This window comes from Sus scrofa, chromosome 15 (genome assembly GCF_000003025.6).
Source record: "Sus scrofa isolate TJ Tabasco breed Duroc chromosome 15, Sscrofa11.1, whole genome shotgun sequence".
Lineage (NCBI taxonomy): Eukaryota > Metazoa > Chordata > Mammalia > Artiodactyla > Suidae > Sus > Sus scrofa.
Window position 1 is genome coordinate 3,684,653 of NC_010457.5, and position 18,402 is coordinate 3,703,054.

The following is an 18,402-nucleotide window of genomic DNA, read 5'->3' on the forward strand; positions in this document are numbered from 1 at the left end:
GTAATTTAGGACACTATTTTAATAATCTTATATTCCTGTACATCCACAAGCCATCAGAAGTTCCATAAGTGATTTGATTCCTATCTTGGTGAGAAATTGGGGGAGGACTTTATATTGTATCATCACTTCTAATCTGTCAACATTATTCTCATTCTAACAATGATGACGTTAATAGTAATGGCTCCCATGGCTTAACTCTGCACATATGCCATTCAAGAATTAGAAAAAGATACCCAGAATTTATACTACTTATAATTCACATATTACCTCATGTATAATTATATACGTGTTGAATTTTTTTTACTTCTAAATCCTTCCTTTCATTCATTCAGATTCTTAAGATATAATAATTCTTTGTCATAAATAGTCAAACCTGTTCAGTAGGGTCAGAAACATACCCATAAAGCAAAATATCATTATCTGGTAGAAGTTTAATAAGAGTTTTCTGAACAAGTCTGAATCTCTGGTTGCTTATTTTTTCCACAAGGCACATATTCAACATTTGGTAATTTAATTTAATTTGGGGTCAGCACAGTAACATGTAGTGTATCTCAGAAGTAAGTCTATGACAAAAGGAGACACAAACATTTCGGAAAGCCAAAGTGAGTCTCTGAAAGTGAGGTATAGTGTATGTTAGGAGAACCTGGATCAAAGATCCTAGATCCACCTGAATAGAGCCAGTTAACTAGAGATGATGTCAAAATTCCCTGCAGGCTTTAATCCTTGATAACAGGATTAAATCTCTTGTGATTACTGGTATTCCATGCTGAGGCAAAATGTCACACCAAGGTCAAAGGATAGAGCACAGCCACATCACAGATTTCATAACAGAGATAAAACAGCTGATTGCAATCACCCCTTTTCATTCTTTACTTCCACATCTCATTTTTACAGTGTCATCAGCTCCTGTGGTTGGGGGAATGGCATCATGGAAAGAATACTAAGCTTAGAGTTAAGACACCAGGGTTGGGGTCTGGTTTAACTGCCTGTGATTTGTGTCCTTAGGAATGCCACTTCCTGAGCTCCAAATGGAAATAACTGCGCATATCTTTATGGGCCACCGAGAGGACCTAAAAAGATTATAAATATGAAGATGCTTTATAAACACCAAAGCAGTTTTTCCCTAAGTGCCACCAGTGACATGTGAAATTGTTCTAGGTGGAACATGGACAGACCTTTACAAACATTTTAATAGCTATGCAGTGACAAATTTATATTAGAAAAGTATAAAAACATTATGCCTGTGATTTCACATACATCTTAGAGTAAGACTGAAAGTTTTTTGTTTTGTTTTGTTTTGGGTCACATCTATGGCTTATGAAAGTTCCTGGGCAAGGGAACAAACCGATGCCACAGCAGTGATCCAAGCCACTGCAGTGACAACAGCCAGATCCCTAACCTGCTGAGCCACAAGAGAACTCCTAGAAGTTATTTTTAAAGTGGCTTGAATAGTGCTTAGGACATAATACGTGTCAAAAATATTTGATGAATGGTAAATGAGTAAGTAAATTTAAAGAGAAATTTTAACTAAGTAATATTAATGTAACATGTAACTTGAGCTAAAGTCTGGGAAATACATTTCTGAAGCAATAGCAAACATGAGGCATTTATTAGGTTTGTTATTATCAACCATTTGATTAAATAGCTATTTTAAATCTTCAAGCTGAAAATCCTGCTAACTTAAGTGCAATATTTCAATATTTTTGCAAGTATGGGAATTAATGATAAATAATTTGGAGTAAAATGTTTGACTCACCTGTGACAAAAAGGATGAATCGAATTTTCCAATAATATTACAACAATAGTACTTAAGGAAAAATCCATAAAACGAATCACAAATTTTGCAAAAGGACTAAGCAAATCCACATTATTACAATTTTGGTCAGTGGCACCTTCTGAGACTTTTTATTTATTTATTTTTTTGGCTTCCTTTCCTCTTCAGATAGCAGCAATTTTAAGTACTAGAGAGCTATAGAGAACTATTCTACAGAACTAGAGTAAATCTATTCTGAATGTGACAATAAATTTCGTATAGATCCACCAGACATAAGTAGAATTAAATGTTTTGAATAAATTCATATTTCTAAAGATACATTGTTTAAAAGATCATGTAACAGAAGCATGTATTTGCCTGAGATTCCATTTGCTACTAACCATATGCCAAATATTGACAAGCTCGAGAACTCCGTGCCTGGTCTCAGTTATCTGTGACTGGAGACAGGCCTCCTTTTCCTCTTTAATCTTCCTCAGGAAAAAAAAGTTCACAGAATTTCACAGTTTACTAAAGTTTACCTCAGCTTTGTACTCAGTCTTTTCCCTAATATTTATATTTTGGGTATTACCTAGTTTTTTATTTTTACCATCACATTTTGATTAGGCATTGCCTCTTTTTGCTTGTTTATCTTGCTTGTTACTTTTTTAAAACTATTTTTTCTCCTTTTTTCACAAAGACTCTGTTGCTGCAGATTGCTCCTGCCATCCCACCAGCCAAAATGAAGCCCAAATATTATGTATATTTGATTGGGTATAGAGAAAATAATTTGTTTCTAGCAGAGGTTAAGAAAATATATAAGGCAAAGGGAATACATAAACACTTTCAGTAGAGAATCATGTACCGAAGGATACAAGTAGCCAATGCTGATAGTTAAGCCCAGAAAGAATGTCCTTCAAAGTAAAATGTTTAAATATCACAGGAGGGCCCACCCCCCAAATTTAATTCCCATGCTCCATTTCTCAAGTTACACATTCCCAGAATACAACTGTAAGCTGTCTCTGGTTTTGCTCCATACTTGTCAAAACATGAGTGCATGTGATACTGAACTGACATACAGAAAGTGATTGTCCCAAAATAAATTTGGCATGAGTTTTAATAATGATGAATTCTCTCTGTTTTGAACAACCATTCAGAGAGCTGTCTTTATCTCTACCTGCCATATATATCCGTGTGGAAAAAATTCAGAGTGTGAGTTTAGAGAAGGATCACCCTAGCCATTCCTTTTAAAAAACATCTTCATTCAATCAGGTGATGCTGAAACAAAATGTAAAACTTTTCTGGGTAATCAGAAGCTGTCTCTGTCTGCCCAATGACAACAAACATTTCATTGAAAGAAACATTTGGTGTCAACTGAGAAATAAATTCTTTCCTAAATTTGGCTCTAGTCAGAACACACATTGGATGTAAGAACAAGGAAATATGAAGACCAATGGGACAGTGTTAAAAAGAGCAAAAATGATCTACTCAGAAAAATATAAGAATTTTATTTTTCGGTTATTACTTGAGAGTCAACCCATTTAGGCTAGTTAATGTAAGATCAAAGATGGCAAATGATAATTACAAAATATATTTTAGAAAAAAAGAGCATTTTTCCTCTTTTAAAATAATTATTGAAGTAAACACATAAAGATAATCACTTCCCCACACAGTTGCACAGGCTTAAAATGTTTGTACATTATAATGTACAGGTCGGTGTAATGCCAGGGGTAGCCATTTTCCTTTCCAAGGATTCCTTAATAATGTGCTAAGATCTGACAGTACATTTTTCCAGCCATGATTCAGCACTGAGGTCTTATTCTTGGCCACTAAAACAGAAACTATAAAGGGTTCATGGTTCAGAGAGAAACCCGCATCATTTCTTTAGAAAAGTATAAATGTCTTCTGGAATGTACTTCATTACAAACTCATAGTCAAAGGAAAAAAAATGGATTAGTAAAGAGACACTGCTTCCTCAGTGGTATTATACAAGGCATATAACATCCTTCAGTGCTGTCACACAGCTTCAGTATTGCGGCAGTATTACGTAGGGGTGATTCAGCCCAACTTTTCACAGACTTAAAAATCTTTACTATTTAATACTGTTGAGTGTTTTGGGGGATAGGAAGATAGAGGAAGAAAGTCTGAGTTCATAGCTTTTAGAAACATGGGGGGGGGGACTATCAAGTTCATTCAACAAACTGAGTGCTTTAAAATACTTCCAAGTAGAACACCTGCTCGAACAGCTACTATTAGTTTGTAATCAGATACGCCAATTTGTATGCAATGTCCTGAGGTTCATAAAAAATAGTTATAATCTATTTCATTCATTAAATATATTATTATACTTCCACCTCCAACCTGGTTAATTAATCCTTTTTTATGGATAATGCATAGGCATACAATAACGAAGGTCAGATTACCGCAATTCCATAATGGTGGAATCCAAATTAATAAGATTTAACATAGGGAACAGAAAGGAGGAGGCAAATTTTTACTGATCATCTTCTGTGTACCATCTCTTTATGGTACTGCACTTAATTCTTAAACATCATTTTCAGTAGGAACTAATGTTCCCACTTGAGGAGGGAGGGGATTTCTGCTCTGGAAATTACTATACCTACCCAAGACCATTTAGGTAAACTGGCAGAGTTGTGTTTAAGCTCACACCAGATCGCCCAAAGCCCAGGCATCTTTTTGCCACACCCTGCTTCCTCTCTAGTTCCCTGTAGACTGTGTTCAGACATTACTTGATGTTCAGAAAGCATACCTCCTAGAAAGTAATCTCAGAAACTGCAGGACATTTCTAACGTATTATTAGTAATTCCACTGCATTTAATACCCCAGCAAAGATTAAAAATGTCTTTCTAAAATCATAAGCTGACTGAGTCATTTATTATCATGACAAACAGTTGGCTAAAGTATCAGGTTATGGACAACATGGAAATCTCAGCCTGAGGCAGATGCCAGTGCTCCCATCACAGCCCTGACCTCTCAGTCCAGAGACCACACATGCGACCTGAGAACAAGGGAAGGTGCCTGGCTTGTTCTGAATTAGTAACCTGCAATCCTGTTAATTATTTATTATTTTTTCTACTTTGCCCGCTTCCAAAGAGAATTTGAGGTGACTTGCTGAAAACAAAGATTGCAACAGAAAATAAATTATAGGTTTGTGAGATGCGGGGGTTGGGGGAGATAAGATGATAAACCTATTCTAAAACTTGAGTTAACATGGATTTTAGCTGGTGGGATCTGACAGGATCTTGGATTAATTTACTTAGGTGGACATAGAACTACTTGTATGAAAAACTGAGAGGCTAACAAAGTTTCAAATGATCACATGTAAGAAAATTGTCTAGCAAACCCTTTCTTCAGAGATACTACAAAGATAAATACTAGGGGAAATGGTCCCACATTCCACATTAGCAAGATAGAATTAATAAGATTTTACTCAGTAAATTGTTCATGGAGTCAGTCTCTGTCTTTCTCTCTTGACTTTATCCAAATGCAGGCATTTCCACAGTGTATTGAAGGAAACTGAGTGCACTGCTTACCTTTTTAAAAGCAGTAGTCTGGTTATAAATGCACAAGACTTTATTTATCCAACATTGTGAGGACTAAGGGGTTCTATGTAAGTAAAATTTACATCATAACTGGTTCACAATTTCAGATCAGTTTTAACGTAAACCATGTTTTATAGGAAATCTTTTCAAATAGATCATGCTTTGTCACAGATATTAACCACAGTTTAATCTTTTCTAGATCAGGATCACCAAGACATCTGGCTTGAAGTCAAAGAGACTTGTATTTTAAATTTTACCTTTTTTTTTTCTTTCTTTTTTTTTTTTGGTCTTTTTAGGGCTGCACCTGTGGCATATGGAGGTCTCCAAGCTAGGGGGATGAATCTGAGTTGTAGCCACTGGTCTACACCGTAATCACAGCAACACCATATCCGAGCCGTGTCTGCGACCTATGCCACAGCTCACGGCAACGCTGGATCCTTAACCCACTGAGCAAGGCCAGGGATCAAATCTGTGTCCTCATGGATGCTAGTCAGATTCATTTCCACTGAGCCATGATGGGAACTCCTAAACTTTACCTTTTCTAGTGTTAAAAACTGAAAAGAGTGTTTGACTAGCTGGACATCATTAAGTAAGGTACAAGGAAGCCCTTCCTTTGCTTTGTGAACTATAGGAGGAAAAAAAAGGGTTGTGAAGTAGTACTTTGTTTTTCTTACATGTAAAAGTGAGGTGGGTTCTGAGAAGACCAGAGATTTTAAAACATGTTAAGTACTCTAGAGCTTTTAAGGCTGTTATACCTTGCTTTTTAATAATAGATAAATATTTTATGTGTTATTAATATTTTATTGTATATTTTCAGGTTTTAACCTCTAAATGTGTGCTTTCAGTTATTTTTCTGATTTACTAAAAATATTTTTAGTATATCTTGATATATTTTGCTATAAAGTTTTGGGAAAACAAAATTACAATGTCAGCCAATGGAAGGGGGGCTATTTGAATTTACAGAAACAATTTTATGCTCCTTATTAGGAATCTACCTATTGTATAAAATGAAGAATCTGGATTTTTGAAACACATTATTATTTTATAGTGACTGAAAAACAGTTGTTTATCTATTTATTTATTTTTAGCTGTGCCCATGGCATGTGGGAATTTGTGGCCAGGGATCAAACCCACACCACAGCAATAACCAGAGCCATAGTAGTGACAGCACCAGATCCTTAACCTGCTGAGCTACCAGGGAACTCCCCAGTTGCTTACTTAAATAAAGCAAAACAAATGTTTCTTGTACTCTCAGATAATGATTTTTTAAAAAGTGTATCTCCCTAAACGTCAGTGAGGAACTCAATCTCAGGAGTTTGCTAACATAGAAGAAACAGAAGATTAGACCCACTGTTTAATGTAAAATGTGTTAAAAGCACATGCCTTTATGCTTCTGAGGACATGAAAATATATATATATAGACAAGGCATTCAGGACAGGAAGAAAGTTTTTAGGAAAGGGAGGCCATAATCTTTTCATTAGTTAAGCTTTTTTTTTTGGTAAAATGGCACATAAAAAGGCATGGTTTCATTGGCACAGAGATTATAAAACAGCTCAATGTCTACATCTTGTATTTGTACCAGTTCCATTTATATCATAAAAGCCCAATTTTGCTGTTTCTAATTATTTTTTGAATAAACTGTCAAAAATATTTAGGTTTATCAACCTAAAGAATGTCTGTCTGGTCTCAGAGAGATTAGAGAATAAAATGTTTTGTGAATAGGAGTATGGAATTCATTTTCTTATCAAATATAAAAACATTATGCACAGAGTGTATCCTGACAAGTATATATTAGGCATTATAAGCAATGGATTTAAGGACCTCCCGGTCATTTGGAGAAAGACAATCCTTTTATTGTGCTGGCAAAAATGCTTTTGGTTTCCTTTGCCATTAAACCTCAGTGCCAGTGGATATTTGAGCAGAGCTGAAAGACCGTCATACAATATACTCTTATAAGAGAATAATATATGCCTATAATAGAATAATATATAAAAGGAGATGAAAAATTACAGGTTTCTTCATCATATGTGGGGAATATGCATTATTGTCTCTTCCTGGTCAGATAAAAAATTGTTCTATCTGCTTTAAACATTCTGCTTATTTCTTGCCTAGTGAGTCAATTCTGCCAATTATGAGGGGAAAAAAAGTCTAGAAGACTCCTACTAATTTCTTCAAAATTGTATGGTAGTTTCATGGAGAAGTTTTCATTTAATTTACGTGATCAGATTGTGTTAAGTAGAACCAGACTATGGGGTTAAACATTTCCATATGTTACAAAGACCCAGAACTTTTCCTGAAAGGAGACACCATTCTGAACTCAGATGTTACTTGCTACTTCCAGAAATGGCTGCAACTCCACCCCAGTTTTACCCTCTGCCCAGCTCTAGGTGTCACATGTCAGCATACAGAAGAGATGCAGTCCCCTGGCACTTCCTGTCGCCTGGGAGGACCCCTACCTCTGCCACACAGCTGGATTCCAATAACCACCAGATTTTTTTCCCCAGTCATTGCCACTTGCCTTCATTCTCTATGTATGAATGAAGAATTGGGTACATGCAAGGAAGGAAGGCAAAGTTAACACAATTCTGGAAATCTGGTTCCTGGGTTAGAGCCACCCTGAGCCCTAGTGGGATCTATGAATGCTTCACAACTCACCCCGTGACGATATGACATTTTGGTGACTACAACCATCCCCTCTTCATTTTATGCTCCAGAAGTTTGTGAGACCTCAATGAGTCATGAAGAATCCAAAGTGATGATAACAAAAAATAATCATTGATATCTGAATAAAGGTTAGTATTTGACAATGGATAAAGATTGGTATACCTTCCCTTCCTCGGGGCTTTGTTGACAAGAACTGTGAACGTCGTCTTCTCTTACTAATTTTCCAGGCCAGGAAGTCAGTCCTTTGATTTGGCCCCAGACCAAGTCGCCAACGTTGAACGTCCTTGGCCTATAATGTATCAACTCATTTGAAGAGGGGGAGTCTGGATTCCTTAGGTCATCTTCACTACTGATGCTTTTAGCATCTGAAGGGCTAGGTACACACCCATTAATGCTTTTGGCATTAAAGTCTCCATTGTAATGGATGTAGTCTTTGACCAGAGAACTTTCCAAGCTATTTGAGGAGCTCGGAGATTGTTCCTCTAGGACCAGGTCTTGCTTTGTGGTGCTCAGCAGCTCTCCAAAGCCCCGACTCTGTCGAGGTCTGTTCCCATTAATGTGTGCACATCTTTCCACAGTGTTCTCTAGTCTCTCCTTAAAACTCATCATAGTTCTTTTGTAGTTATTATACCTGAAATTTTCCTCCAGAATTTTATCCCCTTGACAGTTTCTTGGTGGTAACAGTATTGGGTGCTGTTCCCCAGGCAGAAATGGCAGTGTAGAGACATTGTTGGGCCTTTCGTGACAAGGACTATTGTGGATATGGCCTGGATGATCTAAAAATTCCTCACACTTCCACCTGTTTCGTTCCCCTCCAGGGCTTTGCTCCCCATCCCATTGTTTTTTAGATGTGTGGCAACTTGCTGACTTGAAATATTCAAACCCATCTCCTTCATTTGAGTTTTTCCCATGGTCCAGATTGCTGGGCAGCCGAGCCCCTCTTGCATTCCTCAGCCTCCCATCATGATCAACACTGCTCATGTTTCGTCCATGAATGACCGCACTGACAGCACTGGGGAGACTTAAGGGGTCACCAATTGAAGCAGTGAAGGCACTCATGGCACTCAGAGCTGGAATGGGGCTGATCTGAGTTGTACTGTTGACTGCAGTGGTGATGACAACCTGCATTCCTTTGCTGGCTGCATCAACAACGGCTTTGTAAATAGCATCTACAGAAGCATCACCTTGGCCACCCACAACAAGACCATCCTTCACCTGCTGACTGAGAGATGGGTCAATCCGAGATTGCAACTCACAAGATGTATCTTGGAAAGGTGGAAGTGTAGTGTTTGGATTTTCGGGAAGTGCTGTGAGCCCCGGCTGAGTGCTTATTCTTTTGTTTAGGAGAGCTGCATCTTCCTGCATTCTCACCTTAAAGAAATAGACAGGAAGCAGTGAGAGAGAGGGAAAAAAAATAAGTCCTTAAAGAGAAAGATCATAATTTTAAGATTTACCAGAAGATGAACAGATATAGTAAGGAAGGAAATACAAAGAAAGGACAAGACTCAAAGATGAAATTAAAAGTCATCTGTATAGAAAGGCTTTTATCTTGATTATATTTGAGTACTACTTCTTTGACTGAAATCATGTAACAGATTTTTTAAGAAATCATCGTTATGCAACATTCTCTAGAGAAATTAAAGTTGAGGGGGTTGGACATAAAATGTTTCCAGGTGATGACTCCATGTTTTTAGTGTTATTGCAAGTTTTGCAACTTGGAATTCAAAGAGAGAAACAAGTCTGTCACCAGCACTGCTCAAAATAAAAAGGAAAGCAGAGTTTTTCAATGATTTCTAACTCACTGGTATTTCTACTGAACCAAGTGAAATACAGTATAAGGTAAAAAAAAAACCAAAAACAAACATAGACTCCTTTTTTAACAACAAAATATTTCTGATATGACACTAAATTTTTGAAGTTTTTAGATGGGTAGTAACACCTACTTTTCAACCTTACCAGGCCACTGGCTGAGAGACATGGTGTCAACAATGATAGTGGCTCTGTAGAGAAGTGATTCTTTTTTAAGGGCCACAGGTGCAACAAATGGAAGTTCCCAGGCTAGGGGTCGAATTGGAGCTGCAGCTGCTGGCCTACACCACAGCAACAGCAAAGCCAGATCCGAGCTGTGTCTGCAACCAACATCACAGCTCACGGCAATGCCAGATCCTTAACCCACTGAATGGGGCCAGGGATTGAACCAGCATCCTCATGGATACTAGCTGGGTTCGTTTCCACTGGGCCATGACGGGAACTCCCTAGAGAAGTGATTCTTTATTGGATAGAGGTGGAGGGAATAACCTATCAGGGAAGAATGTCAATGCTCAGGACAACAATGACGAGGGTAATTTTTAAAAGTCACAATAAAAAGTTATTCTAATTTCACCAACCCCAGCTAACTGCTGCTCTAGACCCTTGATACTTTGGATCCCCTCAAACGCCCAGCCCCAGTGATCACTCCCTTCCTGTCTTCACATCCTTTTCTACTAAACCAAAACCTGGGACCCATCAGCACATAATTACTCTCTTCTACCATATAAAATCCCCGTCTTGGATCAATTTAACTGCCTGCTTTACCTACCTATATCTACAGTGAGGATGCTGACTATCCGCAGCTGGGGGCTTATATTCCCATCAATCCTGTGATCCTCTGGTTAGGTGTCACCCCTCTTCACAACTATTCAAACCTTTATCCACTTCCTCAAGACAGCTGCTATACCATCTCCTACACTATTCTTAGTAATTGACCTTACTTCACAGAGAAAATGGAGTTCACAGATTAAGAATTCTCCTAATTCTTATACTCTGCTACTCTCTGCCTTCTGGCAGCACATGCTTCTCTGCAACATATATGTCACCATCCGGCCTGTCTGCTTCCCAGTATAAGAGGAGCCCCTTCTGCTCTCTGAGAGTTAAGTCCTCTGTCTATGCTCTGAATCCCAAGCCCCGTCTCAGGGATCTTGCCTTATCTCTTATCCCTTCTCTTCCACTTTCTCTCTCTCTCTTTTTGTCTCTTTCTTTAGCATTCAGCTATGTGTGTGGCTCCACATTTTAAAAGTTTGCAATCGGTATATAACTGCCTCTGTGGTGCCACCCAGTTTCTCTTGCATTCTTCATAGTTAAGTTTTAAAGGAGTAATCTACAGTCTTTAAATCCTTTTTTCATCCTTCCATCCATTGCAATCTGGTTCATGCTCTCACCACTCCTCCAAAACTGCATTCTTCTAAGTCACTGAGGATGTTCTAACTGCTAAATCTAGTGGATTCCCTTCAGACTTTCCCTACTTGTTTACTCAATGACATGTTGAGCACTTCTTCCCTCCTAAATTATTTTATTATATAAGACGTACATGAATATTTTCTCATTGTCAAAAAAAGGAAAAGTTTTCTTCATCATTTCTTCACCCGGACCTACATATACTTTTGCATCTCACTCGGATCCTATTTCTTTCTCAGAAGTAATCAATGCTGGTGTGTATCCTTGCAGATTTATTTTTTAATATATTAAGGTATAGCTCTAGTTTCCCTTCTTTCTTTCATTCCTTCCTTTCTCCCTGCCCTCTTTCTTTCTTTCACATAAATGGTATTGTATATTAGTATTGTTCTACAATGCTAGAGCATTAAAGTTTTGTAATCTTGTGGATCTTCCCACATCAGATTATATAAATCTACCTAATCTTTTAAACTACTAGAAAAATGGATCTAGCATAACATATTTAACTATTTCCCTACTCATGGTTGCTTAAGTGGTTTCTAATTTTGACCACAAATCAGGTTGTAATGAACATTCTAGATTGTGCCCTTTTGTTCACATTTGAATATTTCTCTAAAATAGATACATAAAAGTTGAACTTCTGGGTCAAAGGAGATATATATATATATGTATATATATAAAATGTATACTGATAAATATCAGATTATCCTCCAGAAGAACTGAGTCAGCATACAATCAAACAGTATATCTGAAATAATCAATTTCCCCGTACCGCTGTCAGCAAGAGATATCAATCTGATGGACATAGTAGTGTTGTAATTTATATAATTTGAATTATTCTTTTCATGTTTATTAAAAATTTTTATTTATTTTTTCTGAATTATCTATTCATTTTACTGCTCATTTTTCCAATCAGTTATCTTTTTTCTTCCTTATTTGTAGGGGCTTTTAAAAATATCATGATTGGCAATTATTTGCTATTATTACACAAGTATTTTCTGCCAGGTTGCCTCCTGCTTTCAATTTTGTTTAGAATACCTTTGATCATCTGTTTTTTGTTTGTTTGTTTTTTCTTTAAATGGCCGCACCCATGACATATGGAAGTTCTCAGGCTAGAGGTCGAATCAGAGCTGCACCTGCCAGGCTCAGCCACAGCCATGCCAGATCTGAGCTACATCTGTGACCTATGCCACAGGTTGCGGCAATGCCTGAGTGAGGTTAGGGATTGAACCTGCATCCTCATGGATACTGGTGGGGTTCTTAACCCACCGAGCCACAACAGGAACTCCCGATCATACAGATTTTAAAGTTTTATGTATTCAACTCTATTACCTTTTTCTTTTTGACTTGTTGGTTTTGTGTCTTGCTGAAACAGCCTTCTCTATTCTCTACCCCAAGATTATTTTTAAAATCTATATATTCTTCATGTATTTATTTAATGTTACTATTTTCATCCAGCTCTTTAATCTAGTAGGAATTTATTCAGTTTGTAGAACTAAAAGAAGACCATGCGGCTGAGGCCAGGGAGAGGGTGGTGAGAGCTAGGGCTGGAGAGTGAGGCAGGGTAAACATGTTTAGGATGTGATTTTTTTTTTGAACATGCCTGCAGCATGTGGAAGTTCCCAGCCCTGCACCACAGCAGTTACAATGCCTGATTCTTAACCACTAGGCCACCAGGGAAGAGCTAGGATGTGATTTTAATCATGGGAGCAATGGGAAACCATGAAAGGGTTTAAGAGGGTAACATGACCAGTTTTTACTAACAGATCCAAAAGAACCATGCTTCAGAGAAAATAAAATAATCTCACACCCAAAACTGGGAAGTTTAACAATAATTGATTATTGAGAAATAATAGTAAGTAGAAGTGAACAGGTACATAAGCGCCTTCTTTTGTCTCTCCCCCCAAGTTAAGTAAAACAAGTAGTAAATGCTGTTTTCTACTAAAGGAACCCAGGGAGGCAGAGTACCTGAAAGTTCTGAAACAGACAAGCCATGGGGTTATTGTTAGCTGGGCAAGGAATTGTGGACTGTCCTTGAAATGCCTGAAGATTCTGGTACCCCTGAAGAAGTTGCTGCTGCTGCTGATTTGGAGGAAACATCTGATTGTTGTTTAACAGCGACTGTAGATGAGTCAGTTGATGGTTATTCAAAGTATTGTTTATTGAGGACATGTCACCTATAGTTTGAAAAACATAAAACATAAGTCATTGTGAATCTTTGGAGGTCCTATGCCTACCTTTGTTGAGGATTCCTGAAACAAAAACCAAAAACTAGATTTACATGGTAATTCTTTTTTCTTTTTCTCCTCAAAATCTTACTAAGTAGTAAGGAAGGAGTGATTTTATTATTTAATTTTATCTTTCATAATTAGTGCTTTGATTTTGTATCACAGAGAAACTAGTTAGTCTTTGGTCTGTTATCCGATACTTATATATTGATCTTCAATGTTACAGAATTCCTTGAAACTATTTTTGTCAGAGCACCTACAATTAAAGGTTGAAATTAGTCCTAAATACCTTAGCCATCGTAAGTATTTGACAAGATGATTAAAGTAAGTGGGTCTGATCTGGGCTTGCTTACAAAATTTAAACCATAATCATCAATAATTACCTCCAAATAAAATGAGATTTGGTCTAGAAATAAGTATTTTGTTTTTTAAGTAATAGGTTGGTTATCTAAAGTTGTAAAGAAAGCTATAATACAAAATAATTCATTGTCATAATCACTCAAAATAAATATTACATAATCAGATAAATTAGTTTACCACAAAATTTATATTTGAAATTAAAAATTAATTTGTTTTGAAATTACACTGAAATTATTTTGAGGAATAATGTCAAAGAAATTGTCCTATAACTTGAAATATGTAAATCTGTAATGCTTTTTAGATTACTTAACTACATTGATTTGATTGCCACAAAGAACTAATTAAACTATATTATTAAGGCGTCCATGAAATCTGGAAACATAGTATTTTTACGTACTAAATATGCCCTTGACAATATCATGTATACTTGCATATGTTTCCAGACTTCACGGATACCACCTCTTTACTTTATATTAGAGTTACCTGCATCAAGCAGTTGAAAATACTTGACATTATTTTCTAAATTTTTGAAGATAAAATAATCTGCATAGAGGATTTTGTTTTTAAGCCACAAAGTTCTAAAGAATAATACTGTTTGAGAAAAACTAGCAGTAGTTACTGGGGCTGTCTGTTTCCTTGAACTTGGGCAAACTTTAACTTTGAGTGTCTCTATGCCTTGTTGCTTATCTTGCTGGATAAGCACTTAGTTTTATTTAGGATCACCTGGAAAAATACTTCCTCAAACTGTTTTCATCCACAGTGCAGCTGCTCATACTAACCCTGTGATGCCACACCAACTAAAATTCAAATAAATGTTATTTTAAAGTGTACCTGTGCTTTATTATTTGAAAAGTTTAAGACACTACTTGGCTTAAGAGGGTGATGGGTAGGTTAGATTTAGGTGGCATCAGAATTAGAAGATAGGAGGAGGCAGATTAAAATGATATTTAGTATTGCTAGAATAGGGGAAAAGGAAAAAGTCATTTTCATGTTTGTAAAACTATGATTGTGTGTGGGTGTTATTATATTTAGTTCCTTAAGCAAGCTGTGACATAACAAAAACATTTTTAAAAATAGTGTGACAAAATGGAGGTTTTTTTTTAAAAGGAGAAAATAGAATTAGAAAAACGTTTCTTTTGTAAAAATTTGTGAAAAAATTTAACTTACCAAGCAGACCTGTCCCCAGTAGAGGGTTAAGTAGCTGTGGCACCACAGAGTTACTGTTGAGTTTAGCTGGACCAGATGTATTCCCAGCATTATTAGATACATTCAGCAATGTTTCTGCCATTGACACCACTGCTGTCCCACCAAGTGTTGAGACAGTCAGTGCTGCCACTGCTGATGATGTAGTGGTTGTGGTAGTGGTTGCCTGGGAAGAAGTTGCTATGGAAACCTCTGGATGATTAGCGGTGTTGGCCGATGCCGAGTTCAGGACACCTCCCAACAGCTGGGGATTCAAGGTCATTAATCCTGAGGCCCCAGTGACAGCTGGGAGTAACAGGGGGTTAAAAGTAGTGTCACTGCCTGCAAAGCTTGGTAAAGGGTTCCCCAGGGGGCTGGTTAAAAGGGTCTCAGCTTGGCTGTTCTCTGACTGATTGCTTGGCAAATGGTCTGGTGGGGCTGTCATCTGTGTTAATGAGGGTAAAGGGGTGTTTTGCTGTTGCAAAAGATCTGAGATGGTCAGATTGAAAGATGGCAAGGGAAGCATGGCAGCTGCGTGGGCTTGGTTCTGAAGCAGGGCTGCTAAGAGTTGAAAGTGAACAGGCTGCAAGACCTGCCCATCCATGTCACTGGAGAGAAAAGCTAAAGCAGCGTTTACATTCGGGTTGAGAAAACCTAAAGGGTGGAGGTTGATCTCAGACTTGCCTTCTCCTGCTGAAGGCTGGAGGATATTTAATAGATTCTGGTTTAGGAGATGCTGTTGATTCACTGGCAAAGAGATAGGTAGAGAACTGAGGAGGCTGGGGTTCAAGGGGTGTGGAAGATGGTTGTTTGAAGTGCTGTTGGATGGAAAATGAAGTGCGTGCTCCTGGCCAACAAATGGAAAATCACTCCCAATTGGCAGCTGACTCTGCAGTGGGTTTCCGGCTGCGGTGGTGACTATGACGCCATCTTGAAGAACAGATGTTGTCTTTGTGATGGCGGGGTGGTTGGTGCCAGCTATGGCTATGGAGGATGATGGTCCTGAACAGCCTAAAATAAAGGGGAAAAAAACCCACTTGTTAATTATGGATGTTAACGAAGACCACTCCATGAAAAACATTGAAATGCATTTCAATTAATGTTACATGTCATCTTTGTAGATTCTAACCAGATTAACTGCAACTAGAGATGATTTAACATGTTAATAAAATTTAAGCTGAACTTCATACTTCCTAATCTACTCTGAACATAAATATATTGAAGAAGTTTAGCATATAAAGAAATAGTTATTTCTATCAAATATCTTGTTTTTCATAGCTAGACGAGGTGAAAATGGGGGAATTTGTGGTAGTTTATTCAATTGGGTAGATTGAAGTAACAAGCCTTCATTTTTCGTCATATATTTTTACATTTTTCACAAAGTTCTTGGTCTTTATTTATATTTACTAGGACTTGATTTTGGTGGGAAAAAAACCAAGTAGTATATGTATGAGAAGGCAAAACTATTATCAATTAATAGTAGATAACTATTAATATTTTAGAGTACAGTTTTCTAGGCTTTTCCCACCTGTGTGTATATAAACATGCAGACATATCTATATATCTATTTCCACACATGCTACATATATTTTTAACAAAAATGAATCATACTGTTTTGTAACATGTTTCATTTACCAATATATTGTAAATAACCTTTCATGTTAATGCATGTTAACTATAGATCCATTTTACTATTATCATGTATGGATATACCATAATTTAATCACTCCATAGCTGTGGATATTTTGATTGCTTCGAATCTTTTTCTTGCAAGCAACACTATGATAAACCTTATCATTTACTCATCTTTGCTAATACGCTCAATTTTTTTCTAAGGATAAATTCTTACAAGTGAAATTCCAGGGACAAAAGTTTTACTATTTTTAAAACTCTAGATACACCTTGTCGGACTGTTCTCCAGAGAAGGTGATCAATATACATTCAATTTGCTTTTCTATAAATAATGTAGGCAATGCTCATTTTTCTCAATGCTGTATTTTATCATTATTTTAAAATATTTGTTATTTTAATAACATACTTTATACTCATGATTCCTTAAGTCAGACCAGTTTTCACCAAAATAGCATTCTTAATCTTGAAAATCTTATGCATGCTAAATTCAGGGAATTTAATAATAAAATTTCAGTTGTTTATTATAATTGTTTTAGTTGTTCTCAATCCAAGCTGTACAAAATGATTACCTTGAGAACTTAAACAAACCAGCCAATGTTTAGGCCCTATCCAAGACCAGCTGAGAACTCATCTCCTGGGGTACAGCCTGGGCAGTAGTATTCTTTGAAATCACCCACGGTGATCCAGATGCATAAGGGGTGGGGTGGGGAGGGTGAGAATCACATTCTATTGAAAAGGAATCTACAATCTTTTTTTTTTTTTAAAGACTTACCCTGAATAAATGCATTGTTTTATGTAATACATGCATTTGGCAAATATTTATTATTGTAAGCACATACATTTATTAAAATATTAAACATGTATATAACGAACAATACCAGTATTATTGAAAATTCAGAGTTCCCGTCATGGCTCAGCAGTTAACGAATCTGACTAGGAACCATGCGATTGCGGGTTTGATCCCTGGCCTCGCTCAGTGGGTTAAGGATCCGGAGTTGCCGTGAGCTGTGGTGTAGGTCGCAGATGCGGCTCAGATCCTGCATTACTGTGGCTGTGGCATAGGCCAGCGGCTACAGCTCTGATTAGATTCCTAGCCTGGGAACCTCCATATGTCGCAGGTGCGGCCCTAGAAAACAACAAAAAAATAAAATAAATAAAATAAAATAAAAAAATAAAATAATTCAAACACTTTCCTGCTATGCTATGCCATTATAACAAATTTTATATTTGGCCATGTTACCATTGAGGACTCGTCCAAATACACAGAAATATTTCCATTGTGGTCACAGCAGTACAAATATAATTATATAGCCTTGTTCTCTCCTAACAGAATAACACAAGAATTTTTTGACATAGACTTCATATTTTTAACCGTGTAGTATATGGATTGAACACACTTATTGAATTTCTGATAAAGTTTGGCATTTATATTTTGATTTTTTCATCATTATATATAAGACAGGGATGGATGTCTTCTAGCATGTGATAACTTTCCTACCTTTGAATTTTCTTTTTTTTTTAATTTTATTTTATTAGACAAAGAGGTTTATAAAGCTTTTTATTGAGGCAATTCTATTTTTTGCAGAAATTTCAGAGACTATGCAAGCTATATATTGGCTCATATGCAGAAGACATATGATCACATACAGGATATTTAGTATTCTCTACCTTTGAATTTTCTTAAGGAAACTCACAGGTATGATTGTTGTGAGCATCAAAATAGGTAAGCGAAAAGCTTGCAATGTGTTAAAAGTGTACACATAATGATAAAAGGAGTTATCATTATTTATGGACCTTAGTAGTTGTAGTTAT

At 36.8% G+C, this 18,402-nt stretch overlaps 1 protein-coding gene across 20 annotated transcripts in view; it reads right to left on the reverse strand.

The window, feature by feature from the left end:
• MBD5 (methyl-CpG binding domain protein 5) overlaps nt 1–18,402 on the reverse strand; it is a 446,601-nt gene that overhangs the window by 34,794 nt on the left and 393,405 nt on the right. For 17 of the 20 annotated variants that reach the window (XR_002339404.1, XR_002339406.1, XR_002339405.1 and 14 more), the window contains 3 exons: nt 14,944–15,969; nt 13,157–13,365; nt 8,141–9,349 (listed from right to left, as the gene is read on the reverse strand). Coding sequence is in view for 17 of the 20 variants with exons in the window: in XM_021076106.1 (XP_020931765.1) it covers nt 8,141–9,349; nt 13,157–13,365; nt 14,944–15,969 (2,444 nt within the window). In the remaining 3 variants the exon portion in view is untranslated. The remainder of the gene's footprint in view (nt 1–8,140; nt 9,350–13,156; nt 13,366–14,943; nt 15,970–18,402) is intronic. The other 3 variants (XM_021076114.1, XM_021076113.1, XM_021076115.1) reach the window with 2 other exon arrangements.